The sequence below is a fragment of the Pituophis catenifer genome, unplaced genomic scaffold (genome assembly GCF_029215685.1).
Source record: "Pituophis catenifer annectens isolate HBS135680 unplaced genomic scaffold, rPitCat1.0.hap2 SCAF_18, whole genome shotgun sequence".
Classification (NCBI taxonomy): domain Eukaryota; kingdom Metazoa; phylum Chordata; class Lepidosauria; order Squamata; family Colubridae; genus Pituophis; species Pituophis catenifer.
This window is the reverse complement of record NW_027256898.1, coordinates 3,507,813-3,532,377: the sequence shown is the minus strand read 5'-3', so window position 1 is coordinate 3,532,377 and position 24,565 is coordinate 3,507,813. Positions and strand designations below refer to the sequence as shown.

The window sequence follows — 24,565 nt, the reverse complement described above, 5'->3', positions numbered from 1 at the left end:
CTGCTTCCGAGCTTTGCCCGCCAATGAGCAGCGTCGGAGAACGGAAGAGGCGGGGCGGCGCCTGCGCAGAGCCGGCGGCGCGGAGTCCACGTGTGTGTTGGAGAGGGGGGTATTCGCTGCTTGCCGGTTGGGGGGAGTGGATCATGTCTTGGCTCTTCGGGCTGAACCGCGGCGGCGGCGGCGGCGACGCGGGTCCTGGAGCCGGGCTACCCCCGCTGCCTCCTCCTCCTCCCGGCGGGGGATCGAAGGAAGGGACGGGCGAAGGGAGCCGCCCCAAGGACAAATGGAGCAACTTCGACCCCACCGGCCTGGAGCGCGCTGCCAAGGCCGCCCGAGAGCTCGACGCTTCCCGTGAGTCGGGTGGATCCCCTCTGGGTGGATCTCTTCCCTGGATCCCCTGCTTGGGGAGAGGGAGGGCTCACTGGGATCCCTTGCCACGATCAATAGGGATCCTTCTTTGGCCAGGCACTCCCTCCTGGATCTAGTCCCCGGGGATCTAGTGGATCTAGCAGAACGAGGGGAAAAAAGCTCAGTGGATCTTTCGTGGCTGGTTAAATGAATGAATGAATGGAGATCGCAGCTAGTCCTCGACTTACGACCACAACAGATTATTATTATTTTATTTATTATTATTTGTGATGAATATATATTTTGATGATGACTGTGATCATGATTTATCGCTTATAGCTTTTATGTACACTGAGAGCTTATGCACCGAAGACAAATTCCTTGTTTGTCCAATCACACTTGGCCAATAAGGAATTCTATTCTATTCTATCTCAATGCTGGATGAGAACCAAATCTTACAATTCACCACAATGCCGAATCTGCATGCAAACACTCCTTGTCTCAAACAGCATTTCTGCAGCCTTGCTTCCAGCCACCCAAGGCGGATTACCCTTTAGAGCCCCAGCGGCAATGCCCTTTGACCTTCTAGCTCCCGTGTGATTTTCTTCCGAAGCTTCTATTGTGTCTTTTGCTCCTGAAAGGACTGACCAACAAAAAGCATTTTTAACTCAATATATTTTTAGGAGCGGCCAAAATTTAAACCAGGAAAGAGCATCCTTTTGAGTTGGTTTTTGAAAACAATAGTTTTATTATTTCTCTTCCTTCTGGCAATGCACAAGCCAGAATCTCTGGTTCGGACAACATTTGTGTTATTTCCAGCAGGGCTTATCTCCATGTAGTTTAACCGTTGGGCAATCAAAATTGCAATGAATTATCATGGGCAAAATCACTGTTAGGTGGGCAGGATTTTTATTTATTTATTTATTTATTTTATTTTTTTGGAATGATGGAAAACAACTGATATTTTCTTTTCAGGACATGCCAAAGAGGCACTAGGCTTAGCTCAGCTACAGGAACAAACACTACAGCTGGAACAGCAGTCTAAATTAAAGGTGAGTAAAACACAGCAATTCAGGTTGTGCTGTTAATCAATAGATTCCCACACACACACAGACACCTCTTGCTTGATCATTCCTCATATTTGATGTTGAGGCTCTAGAAAGAGTGCAGAGAAGAGCAGCAATGATGATTAGGGGCCTGGAAGTTAAAACATATGAAGAACGATTGCAGGAATTGGGTATGTCTAGTTGAATGAAAAGAAGGACTGGGGTGACAGGATAGCAGTCTTCCAAATATTTGAGGGGCTGCCACAAAGAGGAAGGGGTCAACCTATTCTCCAAAGCACCTGAAGGCAGGACAAGAAGCAAAGGGTGGAAACTAATCAAGGAGAGAAGCAACTTAGAACTAAGGAGGAACTTCCTGACAGTTAGAACAATTAATCCGTGGAACAACTTGCCTCCAGAAGTTGTGAATGCTCCAGCACTGGAAGTTTTTAAGAAGAGATTGGATAACCGTTTGTCTGAAGTGGTGTAGGATTTCCTGCCTAAGCAGGCCCCTGAGATATTGGAGCACTGCTATCATGTCTCCCCTAGTCCTTCTTTTCATTAAACTAGACATACCCAGTTCCTGCAACCGTTCTTCATATGTTTTAGCCTCCCGTCCTCTAATCACCTTTGTGGTTCTTTTCTGCGCTCTTTCCAGAGTCTCAACATCTTTTTTACATCGTGGCAACCAAAACTGGATGCAGTGTTTTAAGTGTGTTCTTACCACACTTGGAATACTGCAGATTAGAGTGAGGTGTTTTTTGTTTTTTTTAAGGTGGGAAACTTAGCAGGATTTCTTGTATGAAAAGACTGGAGATGAGTGGGTCCCGTGGGTCGGTTCTATCATTCTTCCTATTTTTTCTCCTCCTCCTTAGGAATATGAAGCTGCCGTAGAACAATTGAAGAATGAACAGGTCCGGATACAAGCAGACGAGAGGAGGAAAACCCTTAATGAAGAGACAAGGCAACAACAAGCGGTAAAATGCTACCTTAACAACCGTGTTCCTAGTTTAACAACTGCACCGACTCGCTTAAGAAATGTAGCACAGAAAAATCGTAAAACGGGACAAAGCAATATAAATTTTGGGCTCGATTGTCGTGAGCTGAGGACTGCCTATATGAGGGAAATAGATTGTTTCAATATTAAATTCAGCTCGAGTGAAGTTACAGTCTTCTCTGTCCTAAGAGTTTTAACTCTCAAGACCCCTGTCCCTCTTTCCTTTTAAATAGCACTCAATTTCCCCTATGTCTGTTTTTTATCTTAAAGAGAGCCCAGTACCAGGACAAATTAGCTCGGCAACGTTACGAGGACCAGTTACGACAGCAGGTTGGTCCTATTTCTTTCTTAAATGTGGGGAGGGAAGGTTGGGATCAAAGAAGGGGAACCATCTACAGCCCGGTACATCCATGGAGTGGTTAAAAAATGATTTACTGTGCTTTTCGGAGTATAAGACACACTTTTTTCTCCCCGAAAAGGGTGGAAATGTTGGTGCATCTTATACACCAAATACAGCCATTTTTGGCCTCCCGAAACCCCGCCCCGCGCATCCCATTTTCACCCAAAAAAACCAGGCCGTTTTTCACAAAAACACGGGGTGCGCAGAGGGTTTGGGAGGCCTGCAGAGTGCTCCTGGGAGCTGGTAGAGAGCAAAAACGTGACGCGTGGTGTTGGGAGCAGTGGTGGGATTCAAAATTTTTTTACTACCGGTTCTGTGGGTTGGGCTTGGTGGGCGTGGCAGGGGAAGGTTACTCCAAAATCCCCATTTCCTCCCGATCAGCTGGGACTCAGGAGGCAGAGAATAGATGGTGGCGGGGCCAGTCAGAATTTTTACTACCGGTTCTCCGAACTACTCAAAATTTCCATTACTGGTTCTCCAGAACTGGTCAGAACCTGCTGAAACCCACTTCTGGTTGGGAGGCCAAAAACGGGACACACAGACAGTTTGGGAGGCCTGCAGAGTGCTCCTGGGGCCTGGGGAGGGCAAAAATATTTTTTTTTCTTGTTTACCTCTTCAAAATCTTGGTGTATCTTATAGTCTGAAAAATATGATAATAAATAGAAATGCTGCTCACACAGATCCTTCATCTGGGTTAGTTAAAAACCCTTTGTGAGCAAAGGGAGGTGATGGCCTGCGGTGTAAACAAAGTAGGGGGTGAGGGGGTAATATACCCAATATACCCTGAACATTAGAAAATACCTTGCTGGCTGCTGTTTTTAAGGGGAAGAGAAAATCAAGGGGCAAGTTCTTTTAAGCTCAGCAGCTTTCCCAGTTGTCGGCAGACTGAATTCTATTTTTCTCCCTCAGCAACTCCTTAACGAAGAGAATTTAAGGAAGCAAGAAGAATCGGTCCAGAAGCAGGAAGCCATGAGGAGAGGTAGGGGACGATGGCAAAGGGGAAGGTTTGGGAGCTTCGGGCCTACCAGATTTGGGGGCTTCGGGCCTTTAGAGTCGAGATGCAAAAGCTAAGGGGAAGGGAGACTGGAGAAAATATTAAAGAACAGGAAAGGTTAGAAGAAAATAACCAGGAAATTAGAATAGAAGAGGATAGAAAATAGAATAGAACAGAACAGGGGTGGCCAAATGTGGCCCTTTTACAACCTGTGGACTTCAACTCCCAGAATTCCTGAGACAGCTTGGCTGTCTCAGGAATTCTGGGAGTTGAAGTCCACAGGTTGTAAAAGGGCCACATTTGGCCACCTCTGCAATAGAATAGAATGAATTAGGAATAGAATAGAATAGAATATTGGAATGAATAGAATAGAATAGAATAGAATAGAATAGAATAGAATAGAATAGAATAGAATAGAATAGAATAGAATAGAATGAATTAGAAATAGAATAGAATAGAATAGAATAGAATAGAATAGAATAGAATAGAATAGAATAGAATAGAATAGAATAGAATAGAATAATAGAATAGAATAGAATATTGGAATGAATGGAACAGAACAGAATAGAATTCTTTATTGGCCAAGTATGACTGGACACACAAGGAATTTGTCTTAGGTGTATATGCTCTCATGGTCCATAAGGAGAATAAAATACATTCATCGAGAATAAAAAGATACAACACTTTTTTTTTTTGGAGTTTCAAGATAATCCTATTCCACTGCTGGAATGGCCTGGGAAGAGCCCAGACCTTCACCCAGTTGAAAATCTATGGATTTTCCGATTAAAGAAACTTGTTAGTCAGAAGTGATCCAGCAATTTTTTGTATATCTCGTCTTTTCTACGTGTTTCGCTTTTCTTCTTTATACTGTCACTGCTATTCTAATAACAAATCCTTCATAAAAGTTATGGCATTACATTCTTGATTAAATGATCTTTCCATCGATATATAATTTTATGGTACTACTCCAAAAAAAAAAAAACCAAAGTGGTGTTATTAGCTAAGTTTTAGAAAATACGCTTTTCCCAAAAGGTTTCCACAATTTTGGCCACTGCTGTACATCTACATAAGTGGATCTTTGGGAAAGAAGGTTGAACTACAACCCCCATCTTCTCCCAGGATCCCACAGTCCTTTGCCAAGTAGCTCTGTTGGTTGGTTGAGGTCTGAAGGCCGTTGCGACCCCCCCCCCCCATGACACTTTTCCCCCATCGATTCAAGCTCTCGGTTTCCTTTGTAGCGACGGTGGAGCGCGAGATGGAACTGCGACACAAGAACGAGATGCTGCGGATCGAGGCGGAAGCCCAGGCTCGCGCCAGGGCGGAGCGGGAAAACGCGGATCTCATCCGGGAACAAATTCGGCTCAAGGCTGCTGAGCACCGTCAGACTGTGTTGGATTCTCTCAAGTACGTTTGCTGAAAAGACTGGAAAAGGGCAGGCTGAGTTGGAGTAGGCAGCGTTGGCAAAATTAACAGCACTTAAGTTTAGCCAGATTTAAATAAAAATATCTTCCGCCTATATTATCTTGACATGCCACTTTTTAAAAGGTTTGCTCTTTTCCTCTTTAGGACAGCTGGGACACTTTTTGGAGAAGGTTTCCGTGCCTTTGTTACTGACTGGGATAAAGTAACAGCCACGGTAAGCCACATATCAAATTTAGAGACTTGATTTCTGAGACTTCTCAGGAAACAACAACTGAATGAGAAACTGCTGGTGACCTTCTACCGCTGCACCATAGAGAGTATTTTAACTTACTGCACTTGTGTATAGTTTGCCAATTGCACAATGGCAGATAGGACAGCACTCCAGAGGGTCAGTGTCATTGCCCAGAGGATCATGGGTTGCCTTTTCCCCTCCTTGGAAGAGCTTTATAGCTCCCGCTGCCTTAAGAAAGTTCAAAACCTCCTTAAAGATCCATCTCCTGGGCACCCCCCCTTTTTTTTTTTTTTTTGAACTATTACCATCTGGCAGACGGTGCAGGACAATAAAAACAAGGACAAATAGGCTGAAAAACAGCTTCTATCCCAGAGCACAAACTCCACATGTTGTACTCTGACAATCAAGGTTTGAATTTGAATTTGTGGTGGGTTCTGCTTACATGGAGGAGAATGCATTTCCTGGAGTTGCTCAGGGCCCAGAGAAATTGGCCCTGTATTCCAATCTGGGTGAAATGAAAGAAGTCTGAAGGAGGGGGAAAAAAAGGAATGCTTTGTTAAGAATCCCTCCCAATGTTTGTTCCTTTAAAAAAAAAAAAACCTCGAATTGTTAGAATTATGTGTGGTTGAAAAACAAGATCTGAAAGCATCGCTTTTCTGATTTGCGGCAGGTGGCGGGATTGACTCTGCTGGCCGTCGGCATCTACAGTGCCAAAAACGCCACCGCTGTGGCCGGGCGGTATATCGAAGCTCGTCTGGGCAAGCCCTCATTGGTGCGGGAAACCTCCCGTATCACCGTACTCGAAGCGCTCAAGCATCCCATCCAGGTAAGCTTTCCCGCCTTTGAGACAGGCCAAGTTAGGAAACATACCGCCTTCCAGAAATGCCACTTTTACTGGGTATGAGAATGGAATCTTAAAAGCCATTGTAATGGGTAGAAGGAATAACCTTAAAGAACAAATGGAAGGAGGAAGCTGCAATCAAGAGTGGTTGGATAAAAGAAACCGGAGTCCTGTCCAATACTGTAACCTGAGGAAACGTCTCGGAAAAGACCCTTTTCTAGTTCTCAGGAAAATGGAGCAGAGGAGCACATTCAGACTTGCAAAAGTTGGCTACTATAAACTTACCTGTATTTTTTGGCATATAAAACGTACTTTTTTCCCTCCTTAAAGAGGCTGAAAATTTGGGTGCGTCTTATACTCTGGATGTAACTCCGCCCACCGAAGGGCTTCCGCGCATCCTCTTCCTGGCTGCAGAGACTGCAACCGACAATGGCTTGTGTTTTTTGGGCTCCGCGCGTCGCGTTCTCAGCCTCCAAACGCTCCATTTGAGAGCCCTTCAAGGCTGCGGGGATCGCCAAAGCACATCGCCTCCCAAAAACACGACGCATCTGGAGGCTGAGAACGCGACGCGCGGTGCCCAAAATGTCTACCTGGAACAGCTGCTGCCTTCTCTTAACCGCTTCCGCGCTTCGCCTGCTTTAGTCACCGGAGCTCCCTCCGATGTGCTTTTGAAGCTGTTTTTTAGCCCCAACCTCAAAACCAGCAAGTGAATTAATGTGTTGAAGCTGACCAGGCTAAGGACTAGCCAGATAAATATCTGGCTAGTCCTGGCTAGGCAGATTTTTTTTTTCCCTATTTTTCTCCCCAAAAACTAAGGTGCGTCTTATATTCCAGTGCGTCTTATACTCCGAAAAATTCTCTCTAGCCCAGAGGTCGGCAACCTTAAACACTCAAAGAGCCACAAAAGTCCTAACCGGAAGCCTCCATTTAATTGGTCCTGAGTCCTTCGGGAGTAGGGCGGTATATAAATTTAATAAATAAATAAAATTCTGGAGCCGGCCAGAAGTCCGGTTCCCCCACCATAGAGTCTCTTTCCTAGCATGGCATCCTTTTTCCTCGACCTGCCCTAACCGAAAGCCCTATCAAATTGTGGAGCCGACCGGCAACAGGGAGCCACAGCAGCAGAGGGATGAAAGAGCCACATGCGGCTCCAGAGCCGCAGGTTGCTGACCCTTGCTCTAGCCACTCCTTACAGAGGATAACTTCTCTTGTCTCCTCGGCTTTCTAGGTTGGGAAGCGACTGGCGAGCAAGGCCCAAGACGCTCTTGAAGGAGTCGTTCTCAACGTGAGTGGTTAACGACATCAGAACGGAGCCGCCGGCATCGGGCACATTTTTTAATTGGCGGGAGATCAAAAATAACGGACCACGTGATCAAAACTCCATCCTTTTTATTTATTTGCTTGGGTCCCACCTTTATTGTTTGTTTGGTTTTTTTTGCAAATCACTCAAAGTGGTGAGCGTATCCCACACACCACCTTCCTCCTATTTTCCACGACAACCCTGTGAGGTGGGTTGGGCTGAGAGAGAGTGGCTGGCCCAAAGTCACCCAGAAGGCTTTCATGGTTAAGGCAGGACTTGAACTCACAGTCTCCTGCTTTCCAGCCTGGTGCCTGAACCACTAGACCAGTGTAATCAGTGACTGGCAGATATGTAAATAACAGCTGCTTTAATGAGTATTTTTTATTGGTGTGTGTGTGTGTGTGTGGAATTACTCTGTCGTGGCCATTTCATATAGCAGCAAAATAGAACGTCCTTATCCGAGGATGGTATATCACTGAAAATCAGTTTGGGGGGAGGGGGGTGGCTAAGCAGATAGTCCTCTTCTTACGACCACAATTGAGCCCAAAATTTCTGTTGCCATGCAAGACATTTGTTAAGTAATTTCCCCCCCCCCCCCATTTTACGGCCTAGCTTGCCACGATTGTTAAGTGAACCAGTGCAATTGATAAGAGCCTCGGTGGCGCAGTGGTTAGAGTGCAGTACTGCAGGCTACTTCGGCTGACTGCAATTTGGCAGTTCAAATCTCAGCAGGCTCAAGGTTGACTCAGCCTTCTGTCCTTCCAAGGTGGCCAGATTGTTGGAGGCAATAGGGCAGAGTCTGTAAACCGCTTAGATGAGAGAGCTGTAAAGCACCGTGAAGCAGTATATAACTCTTAAGTACTATTCCTTCCTCCCCAGTGGTTAGAATGCAGTATTGCAGGCTAACTCTGCCCACTGCCAGGAGTTCGATCCTGACCGACTGGCTCAAGGTTGACTCAGCCTTCCATCCTTCCGAGGTGGGTAAAATGAGGACCCAGATTGTTGGGGGCAAGAGGCTGACTCTGTAAACAGCTTAGAGCGGGCTGCAAAGCACTGTAAAGCGGTATATAAGTCTTAAATGCTAGTGTTAGTCATAGGGTTGTTAAGTGAATCTGACTTCCCCATTGGCTTTGCTTGCCGGAAGATCGCACAAGGGGATCACATGACACTGGGACACCGCCACCATCATATGAGTCAGCTGACAAGCACCTGAGTTTTGATCATGTGACCGTGGGGATACTACCAATGGTTGCAAATGTGAATAAGGGTCATTTGTTTCAGTGCCGCTGTAACTTCAAAACAATCACTAAACGAATGGTTGTAAATCGAAGACTAACTCTACTAATAGGGACGCAGTGGCTAAGAGGCTGAGCTTGTCGATTGAAAGGTTGGCAGTTCAGTGGTTCGAATCCCTAGTGCCGCATAACGGGATGAGCTCCCGTGACTTGTCCCAGCTTCTGCCAACCTAGCAGTTCGAAAGCACGTAAAAAAAAAATGCAAGTAGAAAAATAGGGACCGCCTTTGGTGGGAAGGGAACAGTGTTCCGTGCGCCTTTGGTGTCGAGTCATGGCGGCCACATGACCACGGAGACGTCTTCGGACAGCGCTGGCTCTTCGGCTTTGAAACGGAGACGAGCACCGCCCCCTAGAGTCGGGAACGATTAGCACATATGTGCAAAGGGAACCTTTACCTTTAACTGTACTAGAAAAGTTTTTCCTTGCCCGCATTCCAGGTGCAGGATCTGGAAATAAGAAGACTGATCTTTCCACCTGCCAAGCTTTAATGCTTTTTTGTGGGGTGTTGGGTCCTTTGCAGCCGACGCTGGAGGAGCGGGTGCGAGACATAGCCATCGCGACCCGGAACACAAGGAATAACAGAAGCCTCTATCGGAATATCCTCATGTATGGACCTCCAGGAACGGGAAAGACCCTTTTTGCCAAGGTAATGCCCTTGTTTTATCATTCTGTCAAACCCTAACCCTGAAAATCTTCTAGTCCAACTCCCTGCTTAAGCAGGAAACACTATACCATTTCAGACAAATCTTGTTCTCTTCCTTTTTTTCCCCCCCATACATCTGGGATCAATTTCTCATTTTCTAGTTTCTGAACTTTTTTTTAAAAAAAAGTTTTTTTATTTTTTGTTTTAATCAACGTAAGTGCTTAGTGAACATTGCACTGTCTGAGTCATTTTATTTATACAGTCCGATATTAGTAGCAATAATAATAATAATGTAACAGTGATACCTGTTGTCATCGGGGCACTTGGTACCATGTCCAAGACTTTTACAAAACACATCAAGAAATTGCAGTTTCCTGCAATCACACCAGCAGAACTGCAAAACACTGCGCTAATCGGAACATCGTACCTCTTAAGAAGGTACTTGGTTGATCCCTAGGACGCTGGCAGCAACCCATATCAACCATTAGCACCAGTCAGTGGTATTTGTGACGCATTTTTAAATGATCAGTTGACTGAGTTTCATGTTTAATGAATAAAAGTTTAATAATAATAATAATAATAATAATAATAATAATAATAATAATGCTACTTGGTTGATCCCTAGGACGCTGGCAGCAACCCATATCAACCATTAGCACCAGTCAGTGGTATTTGTGATGCATTTTTAAATGATCAGTTGACTGAGTTTCATGTTGAATGAATAAAAGTTTAATAATAATAATAATAATAATAATAATAATAATAATAATAATGCTACTTGGTTGATCCCTAGGACGCTGGCAGCAACCCATATCAACCCTTAGCACCAGTCAGTGGTATTTGTGATGCATTTTTAAATGATCAGTTGACTGAGTTTCATGTTAAATGAATAAAAGAGATGATAATAATAATAGTAATAATAATCGTGGTGTATTGTTTACTTAATATAATCATATTCTTTCTTTCTTTCTTTCTTTATTTATTTATTGAATTTGTATACCGCCCTTTTCCCAAAAGGGACTCAGGGCGGTGGACAGCCAAAATTAAAATACATACAATACAAAAGTTAAGATAGCTAAAATAAATTAAATCAATCGGCCTCCCAATTTAACATCCCAAGTCTATAAAATTTAAAAATTCCCATTAAAAAACCATTTAGGCTAGGCCGGCTTGCTGGAATAAATAAGTCTTCAGGGCCTTACAGAAAGTACCTAGTAATAATCTTTTTATCTTTTCATTTCTACTTCTGTTATCTAGCCACTGATCAAATATATCCCATGTTAAAAAATATTCTGTTTCTTCCTTGTGCTTTGTGTCCTTGTGTCAGTCCATCCATCTCTGCTCCGTCTAATATCTAGTTTCTGAACTTCTTTACACCAATTACAACTACAATTATAGTTTAACCCCTGTCGCAAAGTTACCTCACATTCTCGTTCTGTAATCTATCTACTGTAGTCCTAAAAACCATAAATCATTAAAGATTTTTTTTTTAACCCCAAAAAGTCCATCATGGGCTTTCGTACCAGATGTTCTGAACTTACCAATGACCTCCATTCACCCAGTCATCCTTTGTTTCTTAAACTCTCTTTTCTCTTTCTAGAAATTAGCCATGCATTCTGGCATGGATTACGCCATCATGACGGGTGGCGATGTCGCCCCTATGGGGCGCGAAGGCGTGACCGCCATGCACAAGGTCTTTGATTGGGCCAACACAAGTCGGAGAGGGTAAGTTATATTTTATATAATAAAATAAAAATGATTTTAAAAAAAGGACTCAGGGAGCGGGAAAAAAAGATCTGCTTTTAAAAAGAAAAGCATTTCGAAATCTGCCTATCAAACTTCTTTATAGCAATGTTTGCGGAGCCAGATTCATAGTGATTTCACCAGCCCTTCGCCAATCTCTTGTTGCTGGCCTAGGAAGCCTTCCAGCCAAAATCTTCAGCTCCTTGCTGCGGGTTCAGTTATTTTCAGCATATACCTATTTTTCCTTTCCAGCCTCTTGCTGTTTGTGGATGAAGCTGACGCGTTTCTGCGTAAAAGAGCGACGGTAAGCAGGACGTCTCTTTCTCTCATCTGCACGCTCGTTCCGGGTTACAACTGGGCCAGTCAAAAGCTTTCTCATTTTAATTTGATTAGTGAGCCTGATAGTTAATACCCGTGTTTTCATATATACATATACATACATGTGTGTGTGTGTGTGTGTGTCTTTTCCCCCCCCCCCCTTTTTCGTAGGCTTTTATGTGCATATTCTTTCTAGCCAGGTTTTACCTACGTAAACTAAGTTGTTCTACAGCCCTGGTTCTGTGAAATCTCATTCACAAGTTTCTGGGCCTTTTTTCTGCTGACAAACTGCAACTCTGTGTTGCTCTCTGGGAGACTCAGATAGCTATTTCTGCCTATTAAGGCGTCATCAGTGAGCCACACCCACTTCTCAGATATCCTCCCTGTAAAGGTACAGGGAATGAGATTTGTGAATGAGATTTCACAGAACCAGGGCTGTAGAATAACTTAGTTTACGTAGGTAAAACCTGGCTAGAAAGAATATATATATATATATATCTTTTTCACTATCAGAGGCCACGCCCACCCAGTTACATTACACCCACCACCACCAAGCCACGCCCACAAAACCGGTAGTAATACATTTTACATTTCACCCCTGCTAGGTAGCATCAGCAGGTTGTGTTTTTTTTTTTTTTTTTAAATCATCCGATATCCTCACTGACTTGAAAACTTTAAACAGCAAGAACAAGAAGGAGTGGAGAGAGATACATGTAGGAAAGAAGAGCAAGGATCGGATTTAATTCGGATTAATGGGTGTTCCTCCTCTTTGACCCCTGCGTTTGCTTATCCTGGCAGGAGAAAATCAGCGAGGACTTACGAGCGACACTGAATGCTTTCCTTCATAGGACGGGACAACACAGCAACAAGTAAGAGAGTTCCCAACACAATAAAGTAAACAACAGAGACTGCTTCTAAGCGGCTGTTTCTCCATCTTGACAGCTTGAAGATGTGTGGACTTCAACTCCCAGAATTCCCCTAGCCTTCTAGAACCGGGGTCTCCCACCTTAAGTCCTTCCTGGGGAATTCTGGGAGTTGAAGTCCGCCAGGCTTAAAGTTGCCAAGGTTGAAGTCCCCTGTTCTAGCTAGAAGATCAATTTATTGTACAACTAGAATTAAGTCTGGTTTGTTGGGTTGGTCTCTCTCCCTAGAGCAGGGGTCGGCAACCTTAAATACTCAAAGAGCCACAAAAGTCCTAACCGGAAGTCCCCATTCAATTATGGAGCCGACCGGAACTCCGGTTTTCCCACCATAGAGTCTCCTCCTAGCGCGGCATCCTTTTTCCTCTGCTGAACAGAAGTCCGGTTCCTCCACCATAGAGTCTCCTCCTAGCGCGGCATCCTTTTTCCTCTACCTGTCCTAACCGAAAGCCCTATCAATTGTGGAGCCGACCAGCAACAGGGAACCGCAGCAGAGGGATGAAAGAGCCACATGCGGCTCCAGAGCCACGCGGGTTACTGATTCCTGGTCTAGAGGATGGGGAGAATTGGAGATAACCCTGTCTCTGAACGGGAGCGAGATTTGCCTTAGGACCAGATTTAGACAACCCACCAATGTATCCCAGAATCCTAGAGGGGGAAGTGACCTTAAAAAGATCATCTTTTGTCCACTCACTGATTAGTGCAGAGGAACCCCTACAACTTCTGTAATGGCCTCCCTGCCTTTGCTCCTTTAGTACCAAATGCTTGCGGGATTTCAATCGGTCCCACTGGCTGGGAATCATGGAGCTTGGAACTCCAGCTCAGACGGACAGCTTCGGAGAAGATTTCAAGGAGAGCGGATCCTGCTTCCCACCTTGAGGCTCAAATTAGACTCTTGACTTACAGTTCTGCCTAAGGCAACAGCACTTAGACTTATATACCGCTTCACGGTGGTTAACAGCCCCTCTAAGCGCTTTACAGAGTCGGCATTTTGTCCACAACAATCTGGCTCCTCATTTTACCCACTTCGGAAGGATGGAAGGCTGAGTCAACCTTGAGCCTTTTGAGATTCGAACTGCCAAATTGCAGGCAGCAGAAGTAGCCTGCAGTACTGCACTCTAACCACTGCGCCACTGAGGCTCATGTATATCTAAACCAGGGGTCAGCAACCTGCAGCTCTGGAGCTGCATGTGGCTCTTTCACCTCTCTGCTGCGGCTCCCTGTCACTCAAAATATGCGTCACAACCGCCAATGTGCGACACCCGCCGGCACGCTATTTATTGAGCTTTTCAACCCCCGGTAGGCCAACCATGGATAAATCCCAAGAAAAGAAAAGTTTCAGAAGAAAACAGAACGTTTAATTCAACTACATGTGCTAGTTTTGTTGCCTGCCCAAGAAATAGTCAGGCACGGGAAGGGTTTTGTGGCTCCCGGTATTTTCTTTTCTGTGGGAAACGGGTCCAAATGGCTCTCTGAGTGTTTAAGGTTGCAGACCCCTGATCTAAACCCAGAGTTACGGAATAGTAAGATGGGCAGCATATCACTGTCATTAAATTAAAATATTTACTGAGCTGTTAAAATGGTCCAAAGTTTGCAACAGATCTTCTGCGTGACCTTTTAAAAAAAAGAAATATTTTAAAAAATATTACAGTTCTTTGAAACTCCAGCTTTGTCCCTGTCCACACATCATCATTTTTTATTATTATTATTATTATTATTATTATCATTAATCATACAACTCCTCTTAAGGGTTTGAATTTGCATTTATAACAAGCAGGATGTTTTTGGCACCCATCTTCCATCCAGGATGCCAGTTGCCAACCTCGGAGAATTCCTAAGAGGAAAACGACAACGTGAAAGAGAATCTTGTTTAGTATTTGGGGGGAAAAACCAAAACCACATATCCACAATGGGTTAAATTGTTCCCTTTAATTGTCTGGGAGAGACCAGCGGGAGCCATAAGTATTATCAGGAGAGGGGTGGGGATGTAAAAAAGGGCCCCTAGGAATTGAATGTAGAATTGCAATTATCCCAAAAAGTGCTGAATCCTCACAGATGGTACTTTGCTGCTACAGCAGCAATCTTCGCCGTCATCCGAAACTCGGTTTCGATTCATAATGCACCATTAAACCAAAAGCATCGTCGTCAGCAGCCTTTAAAAAAAAAAAAAAAAAACCGACAACAACAACCAAAAAGCACCATTGTCAAACAGAGCCTGGGGAAATGGAGAGACGAGAGAACTGCCATAAAATCGAAGGAGGGAATGTGCCCTCCGCTTCCTGCCATTAAGGGAGCGATGATGCCATCCTCCATTGCATCACAGGAGGTGACAGTACTGCTTTATGGTGAGATCACACTTGGAATACTGTGTCCAGTTTGGGTCCCCACAGAAAAGTTGGTGAGACTCTAGAACAGGGTCGGCAACCTTAAGCCTTAAAAGTGTTGGCTTTTTTGGCAGCTGCTGCACACGGCTATCTCATATTTAAATGGTTGTCCACTAGGACTCCCAAGATCCCTCTCGCATGTATATGTATACATCCGAATAAGACTGTGAATGTTTCTCTGTGTCATATATGTGTGGGTGTGTGGGTATATGCATAATGATTACCCTTTTGAGAGCTGAATGCAAGGAAATTTCAATTTAATGTGTACTGATTAGTGTACATTTAAGGTGACAAGAAAGCTTTTATCATATTCTGTTCTAGCCAGCTTAGGAATTGTGGGTATGCCCTTCTCCAATTCTCCGTCTTCTCCTTCCTTGCAGGTTCATGCTGGTCTTAGCGAGCAATCAGCCAGAACAATTTGATTGGGCCATCAACGACCGGATTGATGAGATGGTCCATTTTCAGCTGCCAGGTTTAGAAGAGCGGGAGAGATTGGTCCGAATGTATTTCGACAAGCACATCCTCCAGCCAGCCACCGAGGGCAAACAGTTAGTACAGATCTTGATATTCTTCCTCTGGTTATTACCGTGTTTCCCCGAAAATAAGACCCTGTCTTATAGTTTTTTTTGAACCCTGAAATAAGCGCTTGGCCTTATTGCCATGCGCTCAAAAGCCCGATTGGGCTTATTATCAGGGGAGGTCTTATTTTGGGGGAAACAGGATAGATAGATAGATCTATTCCCTGGCTGGGGAATAAAGAGGAGTGGTTGTAGTAGGAGACAACCGTTCGTATTTGTGGAAAGTTTGCTCCTTTGTGTGTTTCGTGCAACAAAGACTGCCTTGCCAGAACTGAGATTTGTCTAGTTCTCTGTTTGAACTGACTTAATTGGCAGCCTCCCTGCTGGGAGATCACAACTTTGCATTTATCATAACGAGCTGATAAGGACCATTGCTTCAGTTAACTCCTTGCAGGACTCTTGCTTGGACTTTTCTGTTGGTGAATGCAGTTCATTCCCAAGGTGTAAATAAAGAAGGGAGTTTTCTTGGCGGGGGAATCTGTTTCTTACTTCTGCGAAGGCCGGATCAGAACGACCCCAAATCAGGGCTCTTGAAAGAAAAACAGAAGAGGCCAGACGGTCTGCCTCCTCCTTCCCCATACGGCCAGCAGGCTCCGATCTCCCACTGAGTGGAAAATGAAAAATAAAACGAACGAGGGGGAGAGGGGAACAAATGTTTTCTTACTGTGGCTGATTCATCTCTTCTTCTTTTTTTGGCACCCAGGCGCTTAAAACTGGCCCAGTTTGATTATGGGAAGAAGTGCTCAGAAATTGCCACGCTGACGGAAGGCATGTCTGGACGGGAGATCTCGCAGCTTGCGGTGGCTTGGCAGGTAAGATCTCAAAAAGACCCTGTTGGGTTGAGCTGCCCCATCATCCTGAGCCTAGCGACGAGAGTTTTGTGGAATGGAAAGGAGCCACAAAATTCTTGCGGTCTTGCTAAAAACCAGCACGATGGTTCTTTTCATTGACAGGGGAGAAAATTTGCAGAGGGGTTGTTTACCTACCAGTCTCCAGAACCTTTATCATTCTGGCAGCTGGCTTCTACATCTGCACATCTCAAATCTTGTGCAGAATGCGCAGCAGGCAGCTGCCAAGGGGCTTGGCTTCTCATATTAGACAAGTGCCTTCCTCAGTCTATTGTGTGGTGGCCTGTCGGCCGCCAGCCCCTCCAGCAGCCGAATCAGAGGAGGAGGTGTGGGAGTCAGGGTCAGCATCAGGGCAACCCGCGAGCTCCGGGGGGGAAGAGGGAATGGAGCTGTCAGAGAGAGAGAGAGAGAGAGAGAGAGAGAGAGAGGCAGATTTTGGGCCGTCTGTCAGCCCTCAGATGGAGAGTCAACAGCCCCCAGGTCTGGAGGTGGCTGATGAGGAAGAGGAGGAACAGCTGGTTCCAGTGCCTGATGCGCAGAAGGCAGAGGAGAGGAGAGCAGTGGAAATCTATGGGCCGGTCCTCGGGACGGAAGAGCCACTGCTGCTAGAGAAGCCCCACATTAGCTCTGGGGATAAAAGGCAGGGGGTGGAGATGAATAGATGTGGCAGACAACTATTCATCTTCCAGACCGACAGACTTGTTAGCCTGCGAGATAAACCAAATATTGAGGGGGGGTTGGGGGGGAGCCCCGATTGGGCTATAGGCTTTCGGTTTATTTCTTTATAACCCCTTCCTTCCTCTGCTTACCCAAAGAAACGTTTGCAAGGGATATAGCAAAATGACTAGGGTTTCGTTGGAACTAGACTTGTTCGGTCTTAAAAAATTAACGCAAGTCAAAATCATCATGACGGGCTACAACTTAATAAAGGGAGACCTCAACTTATGACCACAGTCGAGGCCAAAATTTATGTTGCGAAGTGAGAAATTTGTTAAGCCGGGCTTTGCCCCATTTTAACAACTTTTTTTCCCGCCACATTTGTTATATGAATTGTTGCAATTAGTAACATAGTTGGTAAGTGAATCTGTGTTCCTCGTTGACTTTGCTTGTCGGAAGGTCGCAAAAAAGAGAATCACATGACCCCAGGACGCTGCAGCCATCTTAAATGTGAGTTAGTTGTCAAGCATCCGTGTCAGGATCATGATTTAAGAGCTGACCAGTTGCTACGATGATGTAATGCTGGGAATGAGTCAGCAAGTTTTTGGGCTGATATCACTTTAAGAGCCTATAATAAGAAGAGGCCCTGTTGGGGGCGTATCTCCTCTCTATGTATGTTTCTGTGCTGTAATTGCTGATTGCTGTTTGTTTGAGGTCTGACTAAAGTACGTGTATGTATATATTCTTTGTGGATAAAACCACAGTTTAAATACAAACCGCTGTTTACTGTATTTGCTCCTGGGTTGTCTCACATAGTCACACTGTGCGCACGCTGACAATCCCAATGTAAGTCACGTGACCATGGGGATGCTGCAACGGTCATAAGTGTGAAAAAATGGTCATGAGTCACTTTTTTCCAGCGCTGTTGTAATTTCATACGGTCGCTAAATGAACCAAGATACAAGTCAGAGACCCACTTTGTAACTTCGAACTAGGATTCACCATCTCTCTTTCCCTCCTCAGGCCGCAGCCTACGCCTCGGAGGATGGTGTCCTGACAGAAGCCATGATTGATAACCGAGTAGCCGACGCGGTTCAGCAGCACCAACAGAAGATGGAGTGGCTCAAAGCCGAAGGCATGGAGGCAGGCAAGAACCAGCCACTGCCACTTACGCTGGGGAAGACTGCATGAAGGGCCTCGGAAAAGGGGGCTGAGAGAGATCCCAGACCTTTGGGTGGGATTCAGAGATGAGGGGAAGGCCTAGTGCCATTGGAATCATGCGGAGGACAGAATCGAAAGTCCCGGGTCTTGAAGGAAGCCGGGGTGGGTGGGTCCTGAGTTCAGGAACCATTTCCTTGATTTTGTTTTTTTTTCCTGTGGACTCCTGGAATAATTATGGGCAAATGGGTCTGTATCACACAAAACAATATATTAAAAAGAGAATTCCTTTGCCAAAGGACAGCAGCCTTAACATTTTGCATCCTGGTTTCATTGGTTCGGAGCTGCCAGTTGGGTTCTGCCTTTGAGGAGACCAAAGGGGACAATTTCATTCAGTGGAGGTCCCTGCAGTGAAGGCCTACCCTTCTCTCTTGACATGGTGTGAAATCAGAATTAACCCTGGGCATATGTATATACATACATACATACAAAAAATTATAATCTCGGGTGTTTTCCCGCGTCGTTGTAAATGAGTTAGTTAAAATGTTTAAAATTCTGGTTAAAATCCTAGCTTAGATCTCAACTAACAATCAAGGGTGCTGTGATGCCTACCAGAATCCTTTCCCCTCTACAGCAGACAGATAATAATAGAGAACCTGAGAAAGTTGGGCCTGTAACACGAAGCCAAGCAGCTAGGAGGAGGAAGCAGGAAGAAAAACTGCTGTCCTCCAATCAGGACACAGAGTTACAGGCTAACCAGCATACGTCAGCAGCAGCAAACATAGACAAGCGACAGCTCCGACCTCGGAACACGCCCATAGCTTTTAAACTGAACAAGAGCCTGAAGATGACAGGGTTGTGAGCCTGTCGAAACGTTGCTAGAAAGAAAAAAACTTTTAAGGTACTGGTAGGATTTTAGCTAAGGTTTTAAAGGACCTCGCAGAGTGCTCTGTAAGGATTTTTAAAAGATTTTAAGCTAGGATTTTAACCAGAATTTTAAACATTTTAACTAACTTATTTACAATGACGCGGGAAAACACCCGAGATTTTAATTTTTTGCATATACACACCCGCGAAAACTTAAGACATACATACATACATACATACATACATACACACATACATACATACTACCATAAGATCTATGGCGAACCTATGGCACGCGTGCCACTCAGAGCCCTCTCTGTGGGCACGTGCGCCATTGCCAGCTGTTCTTCTGGTTTCCGGCGTGCACATGCACACCGGATAGCTGGTCTTCGCGGGTGGCGGAGCACTTGAAAACTGCCCAAAAACTACCTGGAAAACGGCCTGAAAACAGCCCGAAAATGGGCTGGAAAACGGCCAGAAAAAAAGGCATGCACACGCTGGCCAGGTAGTCTTTATGTTTCCGGTGCTCGTGGGCACGCACATACATGCACTTTCCCGTTTGGGCACTAGGTGCCGAAAAGGTTTGCCATCCCTGATCTAGGTGTTTTTTTTTTTTTAAAAAAAAGACAAGACGCAGCAATTAAAAAATTAAAAGCCAAATGACATAATGGGGAGGTAGCAATTGGTTAGCACTTTATCAAATTTGTTACCTGCTCATACCCAGTTAACGTTCTTTTAAGCTGCCCAGGAGTCACTCGCCAGTGATAATGGGTGGCATAATTAATTTCATAAATAAATGAAACTGTCAACTTGCAAAGCTTTCAAGTTGCCATGAGCAGGAGGGAGGGAGAATTAATTAGGGCATCTTTCGGAAACTTGACAGAAACATTTTGCCACCTGCCAGAGACCTCTAGGATAGGTTAGGTTGGAAGAGATGCCTTAAAATCAAAAGGTTTTTCCTTTCGCTGGGTATTCCGGGGTTTTCTTTCTAGGGGGGAAAAAACAAACAGGTTTAACGCAACCTATTTGGCTGTTAATTTTATCCTCAGAGAGAGAGAGGGAAAAAAAGAATCAGCTGTTAACAGATGGGAATTCCCTGACTTTGAAAATAAAAACATTATCTGCTCTATTTGGATCTATTTCCACTATTGCTTCATTAAGTATCTCTCCCCCCACCCCCCCAGCACTGGAGGAATGGGCTGAAATCGTTTCCCTGTGGGGCCGTGTGATACACACCGTTCTCCTCTTCCATCTTCCTCATTTTCTTGTGGGCCCAATCTGCGAGGGAGGAATAACTTGCTTGGTTCAGCAATCTGATCTCTTGCAATTCTCAAAACTAGGGCATCAGCTAGCAGCAGTCAACTTCCACTTTAGGAGAGGAGCTAGATAAAAAAAAATTTTTTTAAAAATCTCACCAAACGCTGCCGGAGACAATTTTGTTTCTAACCCACTTGGACAAAGAAGCACAAATCTGCTCGGAGGAGGCCACCAAATAAATTTATGAAAGGGAGGGTAAAAAAATAGCATCCTGATCTCTGTTGTGGGCCGCCGGCAGCCAGCAGAGTCGGACAGTGAGGAGGTTGGGGAAGAACATGGGCCAGTCCTTGGGGGCTGGGGAAAGCTCGGATGAAGGCCCTGCTTTGGAGGCAGAGAGGAAAGTAGACAGCAGCGGGGCAGAGGAACAGCTGGAGCCCGTTCTCAGTGTGCGCATGCGCAGAGCTGCCAGAAGACAAGAACAGCTAAGGAAGCAGGGTCGACTCAGGAGTAAAGCCACACCTTGGAGATAATTGGCCCCTCCCATAGGACATAAAAGAGGAGCCGAGCGGGTCGTGGGCTTTTGCAGGAAGCAATTAGTTCATTTGGTCGTTTCACTATTGGAAAGTTCTGTTCGTGAGTCTTGTCAAGTTTGGCCTTGTCCTGCGTTTGGAAATTGGTTCTCTGGCAGCGTTCCAAGTGAGATACAGTGGGTGTTGATAAGAGTTCCTCTGAAAGACTGCTGACAGTAATTCGCAGTCGTGTAAATAAAAGAGGTTTGACCGGAATTAAGACTTTTGCTTCATGCTTCCTAAGGAAGCTTAAGTCAGAACACCCTCCATGCTCATTCAAATGCCATTAATGCTGTCAATCAAGCGAACCCCAAGGAATTAAATGAACAGAGTTAAATTTTCTCCCCATTTCATTCATTGGAGCCATCCGGTCCTCCAGGAAAGAGAGTCGGGGATCTGGAGAGGCCGAAAAGGCCTCTCTGCTATAGAACTCGACGCCTTCACAGTGCCCAAGCACCTTTCCCAAACACCGATTGGCTGCAACGGGGCTTAAGTCACGCCTACCGCCGCCTGCCTGGCCAATGAGAAGCAATTAGTAACTTTTGCCAAGATGGCGCCAGAATAGTAGTTCTGGAAATGAATTTCCCTCAGCTTTGATCCTTATAGACTTTTTTTTAAAAAAATGAATTCCTGAGGTAAAAAAAAAGGCCAAAGCGGTCACAGTCGAGAGACCAAGGACCATAAATCCAAGAAAGCAAGGAAAAAAAAAAAAAGGTGAGGGATGTTGACTCCTGTTTCCACACCACAAGAGACACACAAAAATGTGAGTAACACAATAACGGCTTCACACACCCCAAACTTCTACAACGACAACAACGAGACAGGCCTCATTCCTGAACTTCCCCAGCTCAAAATCTCCACGGAGTAAGGAAGCAGCAGAAATGGAGTCTCCTGGGATTGGGCAGCCAATAAATGCAAATAAAATAAAATAATAACAATAATAGAGGTCAGCGATGGCTAACCTTCTTGCCGTTGTGTGCCAAAAGCAGAGGGAGTGTGTGGGGGGCACGCGCACGCGTGCCCAGAACCCATAATTCAATGTGCCCCGTGCACGCACGCATGACCCTCCCCCATCTTTTCAACCCACTTTTCTAATATATAACTTAAGGCAAACATACCCAATATTCTCATCTTCTATTTTTTCCACAGATGGGAAAAAGGCAGTGATGGGTTTCAATGTTTTTTTTTTTATTACCGGTTCTGTGGGCGTGGCTTGTTGGGCATGGCGTGGCTTGGTGGACGTGGCAGGGGAAGGATACTGCAAAATCTCCATTCCCACCCCACCCCAGGGGAAGGATACTGCAAAATCCCCATTCCCTCCCCACTCCAGGGGAAGGATACTGCAAAATCCCCATTCCCTCCCCACTCCAGGGGAAGGATACTGTAAAATCCCCATTCCCTTCCCACTCTAGGGGAAGGATACTGCAAAATCTCCATTCCCACCCCACTCCAGGGGAAGGATACTGCAAAATCCCCACTCCAGGGGAAGGTTACTGCAAAATCCCCATTTCCTCCCGATCAGCTGGGACTTGGGAGGCAGAGAATAGATGGGGGCGGGGCCATTCAGAATTTTTACTACCGGTTCTGTGGGTGTGGCTTGGTGGGCGTGGCAGGGGAAGGATACTGCAAAATCTCCATTCCCTCCCTACTCCAGGGGAAGGATACTGCAAAATCCCCATTCCCTCCCCACTCCAGGAGAAGGTTACTGCAAAATCCCCATTTCCTCCCGATCAGCTGGGACTCGGGAGGCAGAGAATAGATGGGGGAGGGGCCAGTCAGAATTTTTACTACCGGTTCTGTGGGTGTGGCTTGGTGGGCGTGGCAGGGGAAGGATACTGCAAAATCTCCATTCCCTCCCTACTCCAGGGGAAGGATACTGCAAAATCCCCATTCCCTCCCCACTCCAGGAGAAGGTTACTGCAAAATCCCCATTTCCTCCCGATCAGCTGGGACTCGGGAGGCAGAGAATAGATGGGGGAGGGGCCAGTCAGAATTTTTACTACCGCTTCTCCAAACTACTCACAATTTCCACTACCGCTTCACCAGAATTTGTCCGAACCTGCTGAAACCCACCTCTGCTGTGAGGTGGATTGGGCAGAGAGAGAGAGAGAGAGAAAGAGTGGCCCAAAGTCACCCAGTTGCTTTCATGCCTAAAGTGGGACTAGAACTCCCTGTCTCCTGGTATCTAGGCCAGCACCTTCACCAATACACCAAACTGGCTCTCATATTATTTATCAATATACTAATCATATGATTGCCATCATATACGCAAAGCGAATCGGTGGTAACACCGGTTAAAACCCACCACTGAGCTGAAAACCACCACTGTTGATCATTATCTGCTGACATGGCTGAAAGATCACAGAATGCTGGTTTCTTTTCCAGTCCTCTAATATTACAGGAGGCTTATTTCCATAAAATCTGTTGTTGCAAAGCTATCTCTTTCATTGATTCCTTAACTAGCAATCTAAACCTTAAACTGATTTAATTAGTGCTACAGCTTGTTATCTTGACTCCCAATTCAGATAGTATCTGTACCAAGTAGCATGGCAGATTAAAATAAAAGTGGGATATTGCCTCTTAAAGCTTCTCTTGGTTTGAAACATTCATTCCATCCAGCTTCCTAAAAACTGCTTCTACGCCAGCTGGTTACCTTAAGGGCTTTTCTTCCTTTTCTCCCTTCCCACCTCCTTTCCTTTTGTGACATGTCTTTTAGACTATAAAATTAAAAGCAGAGTGTCAGCCATTTTTGAAGGGCTTCTTAGAAAACGTTCTCTTTCTGCAGTTTGCCTAAATCAGATGGGATGGATGGAGAATTATTTTAAAAAAGCTAAGAACCAAGAATTTTCTTTTTAACATTTTCTGATACAGTATACAAGCGTTGTTGCCAATCTACCCTCCCACCTCACCCCAAAAGAATTTAATTATGGAGTAGGAAACCACCTGAACTTCATGGTTTAAATATCTCATGGAAAATATTTGAATGACAAAAGTAAACAAAGCACAATTGTGAAACATTCAAGCATTTCCGAAAATGTGTGTTTAAACATCCATCTCTCTCTCTCTCTCTCTCTCTCCCTCCTTCCCTCCCTCCCTCCCTCTCTCTCTCACACAGACACACACACACACACACACAGACAATTGGCAAATATTCGCAAATGAAACATAAGATTAGCGAGGTTACCAGTAAATTTCTCATCTTTCATTTTGGGTTCTGGGTGAAGTTGTTATTTTTTTTCCTTTTAATCACACGGACATTGCAATCAAAACAATAGAATAATCACAGACATTTTCAGTATTTTCCTACGGAGGGGGTCTATCCCAATTTTTTTTTTGTTTTTTAAATTCTCTGGGTAACAGTTAAAAACAAATTGGGAATGCTCTTTTTTTTTCAAACCCAAAATCTGCTAATGAAAAACAAAAAAAAAGTAATAAAAACTAATTTGACATGCACTAGAGTTGGTCAGTCACCTCTCTGTTCCAAGGAAAATGTGTCTAGATTTAGGCCACTGAGTTCAATGGGCTTTGACCACAAGCTGGGTTCATGCCAAGCCCTAAAGCCATGGTGAGTGGAATAAAGATTTATTGATTAAACCATCATTGGTTGGGTTCGTACCACATAGCAACCCAACCAACCAGAACCACAGGTTAACTCAACATGACTTAACAAGGCACGGCATCCATTTCTTTAGAAGAGATCTTGGAGATCATACAGTCAAAATGTTGGCAACCTGATGCCCTCTTTATCTTC

The 24,565-nt window shown here is 44.9% G+C and overlaps 1 protein-coding gene across 1 annotated transcript; it reads left to right on the top strand.

Moving 5' to 3' along the window:
• The first annotated feature begins 137 nt into the window (after nt 1-137).
• ATAD3A (ATPase family AAA domain containing 3A) lies at nt 138-18,418 on the top strand. Its single transcript, XM_070955944.1, has 16 exons — nt 138-351; nt 1,324-1,400; nt 2,267-2,368; nt 2,659-2,718; nt 3,698-3,767; nt 5,021-5,186; nt 5,349-5,418; nt 6,107-6,262; nt 7,506-7,562; nt 9,393-9,518; nt 11,116-11,240; nt 11,511-11,562; nt 12,375-12,445; nt 15,261-15,428; nt 16,162-16,270; nt 17,987-18,418. The coding sequence occupies exons 1-16, from the start codon at nt 144-146 to the stop codon at nt 18,152-18,154; spliced, it is 1,785 nt and encodes a 594-aa protein (XP_070812045.1). The 5' UTR covers nt 138-143; the 3' UTR covers nt 18,155-18,418.
• The last annotated feature ends 6,147 nt before the right edge of the window (nt 18,419-24,565 follow it).

What these genes read in the sequence shown, in the direction of transcription:
- ATAD3A (XM_070955944.1), top strand. Translation starts at nt 144, where the DNA reads ATGTCTTGGCTCTTCGGGCTGAACCGCGGCGGCGGCGGCGGCGACGCG. An exon ending in ACGGGACAACACAGCAACAA is followed by an intron (nt 12,446 to 15,260) that starts GTAAGAGAGTTC and finishes CCTTCCTTGCAG; the next exon opens with GTTCATGCTGGTCTTAGCGA. An exon ending in CCAGCCACCGAGGGCAAACA is followed by an intron (nt 15,429 to 16,161) that starts GTTAGTACAGAT and finishes TTTGGCACCCAG; the next exon opens with GCGCTTAAAACTGGCCCAGT.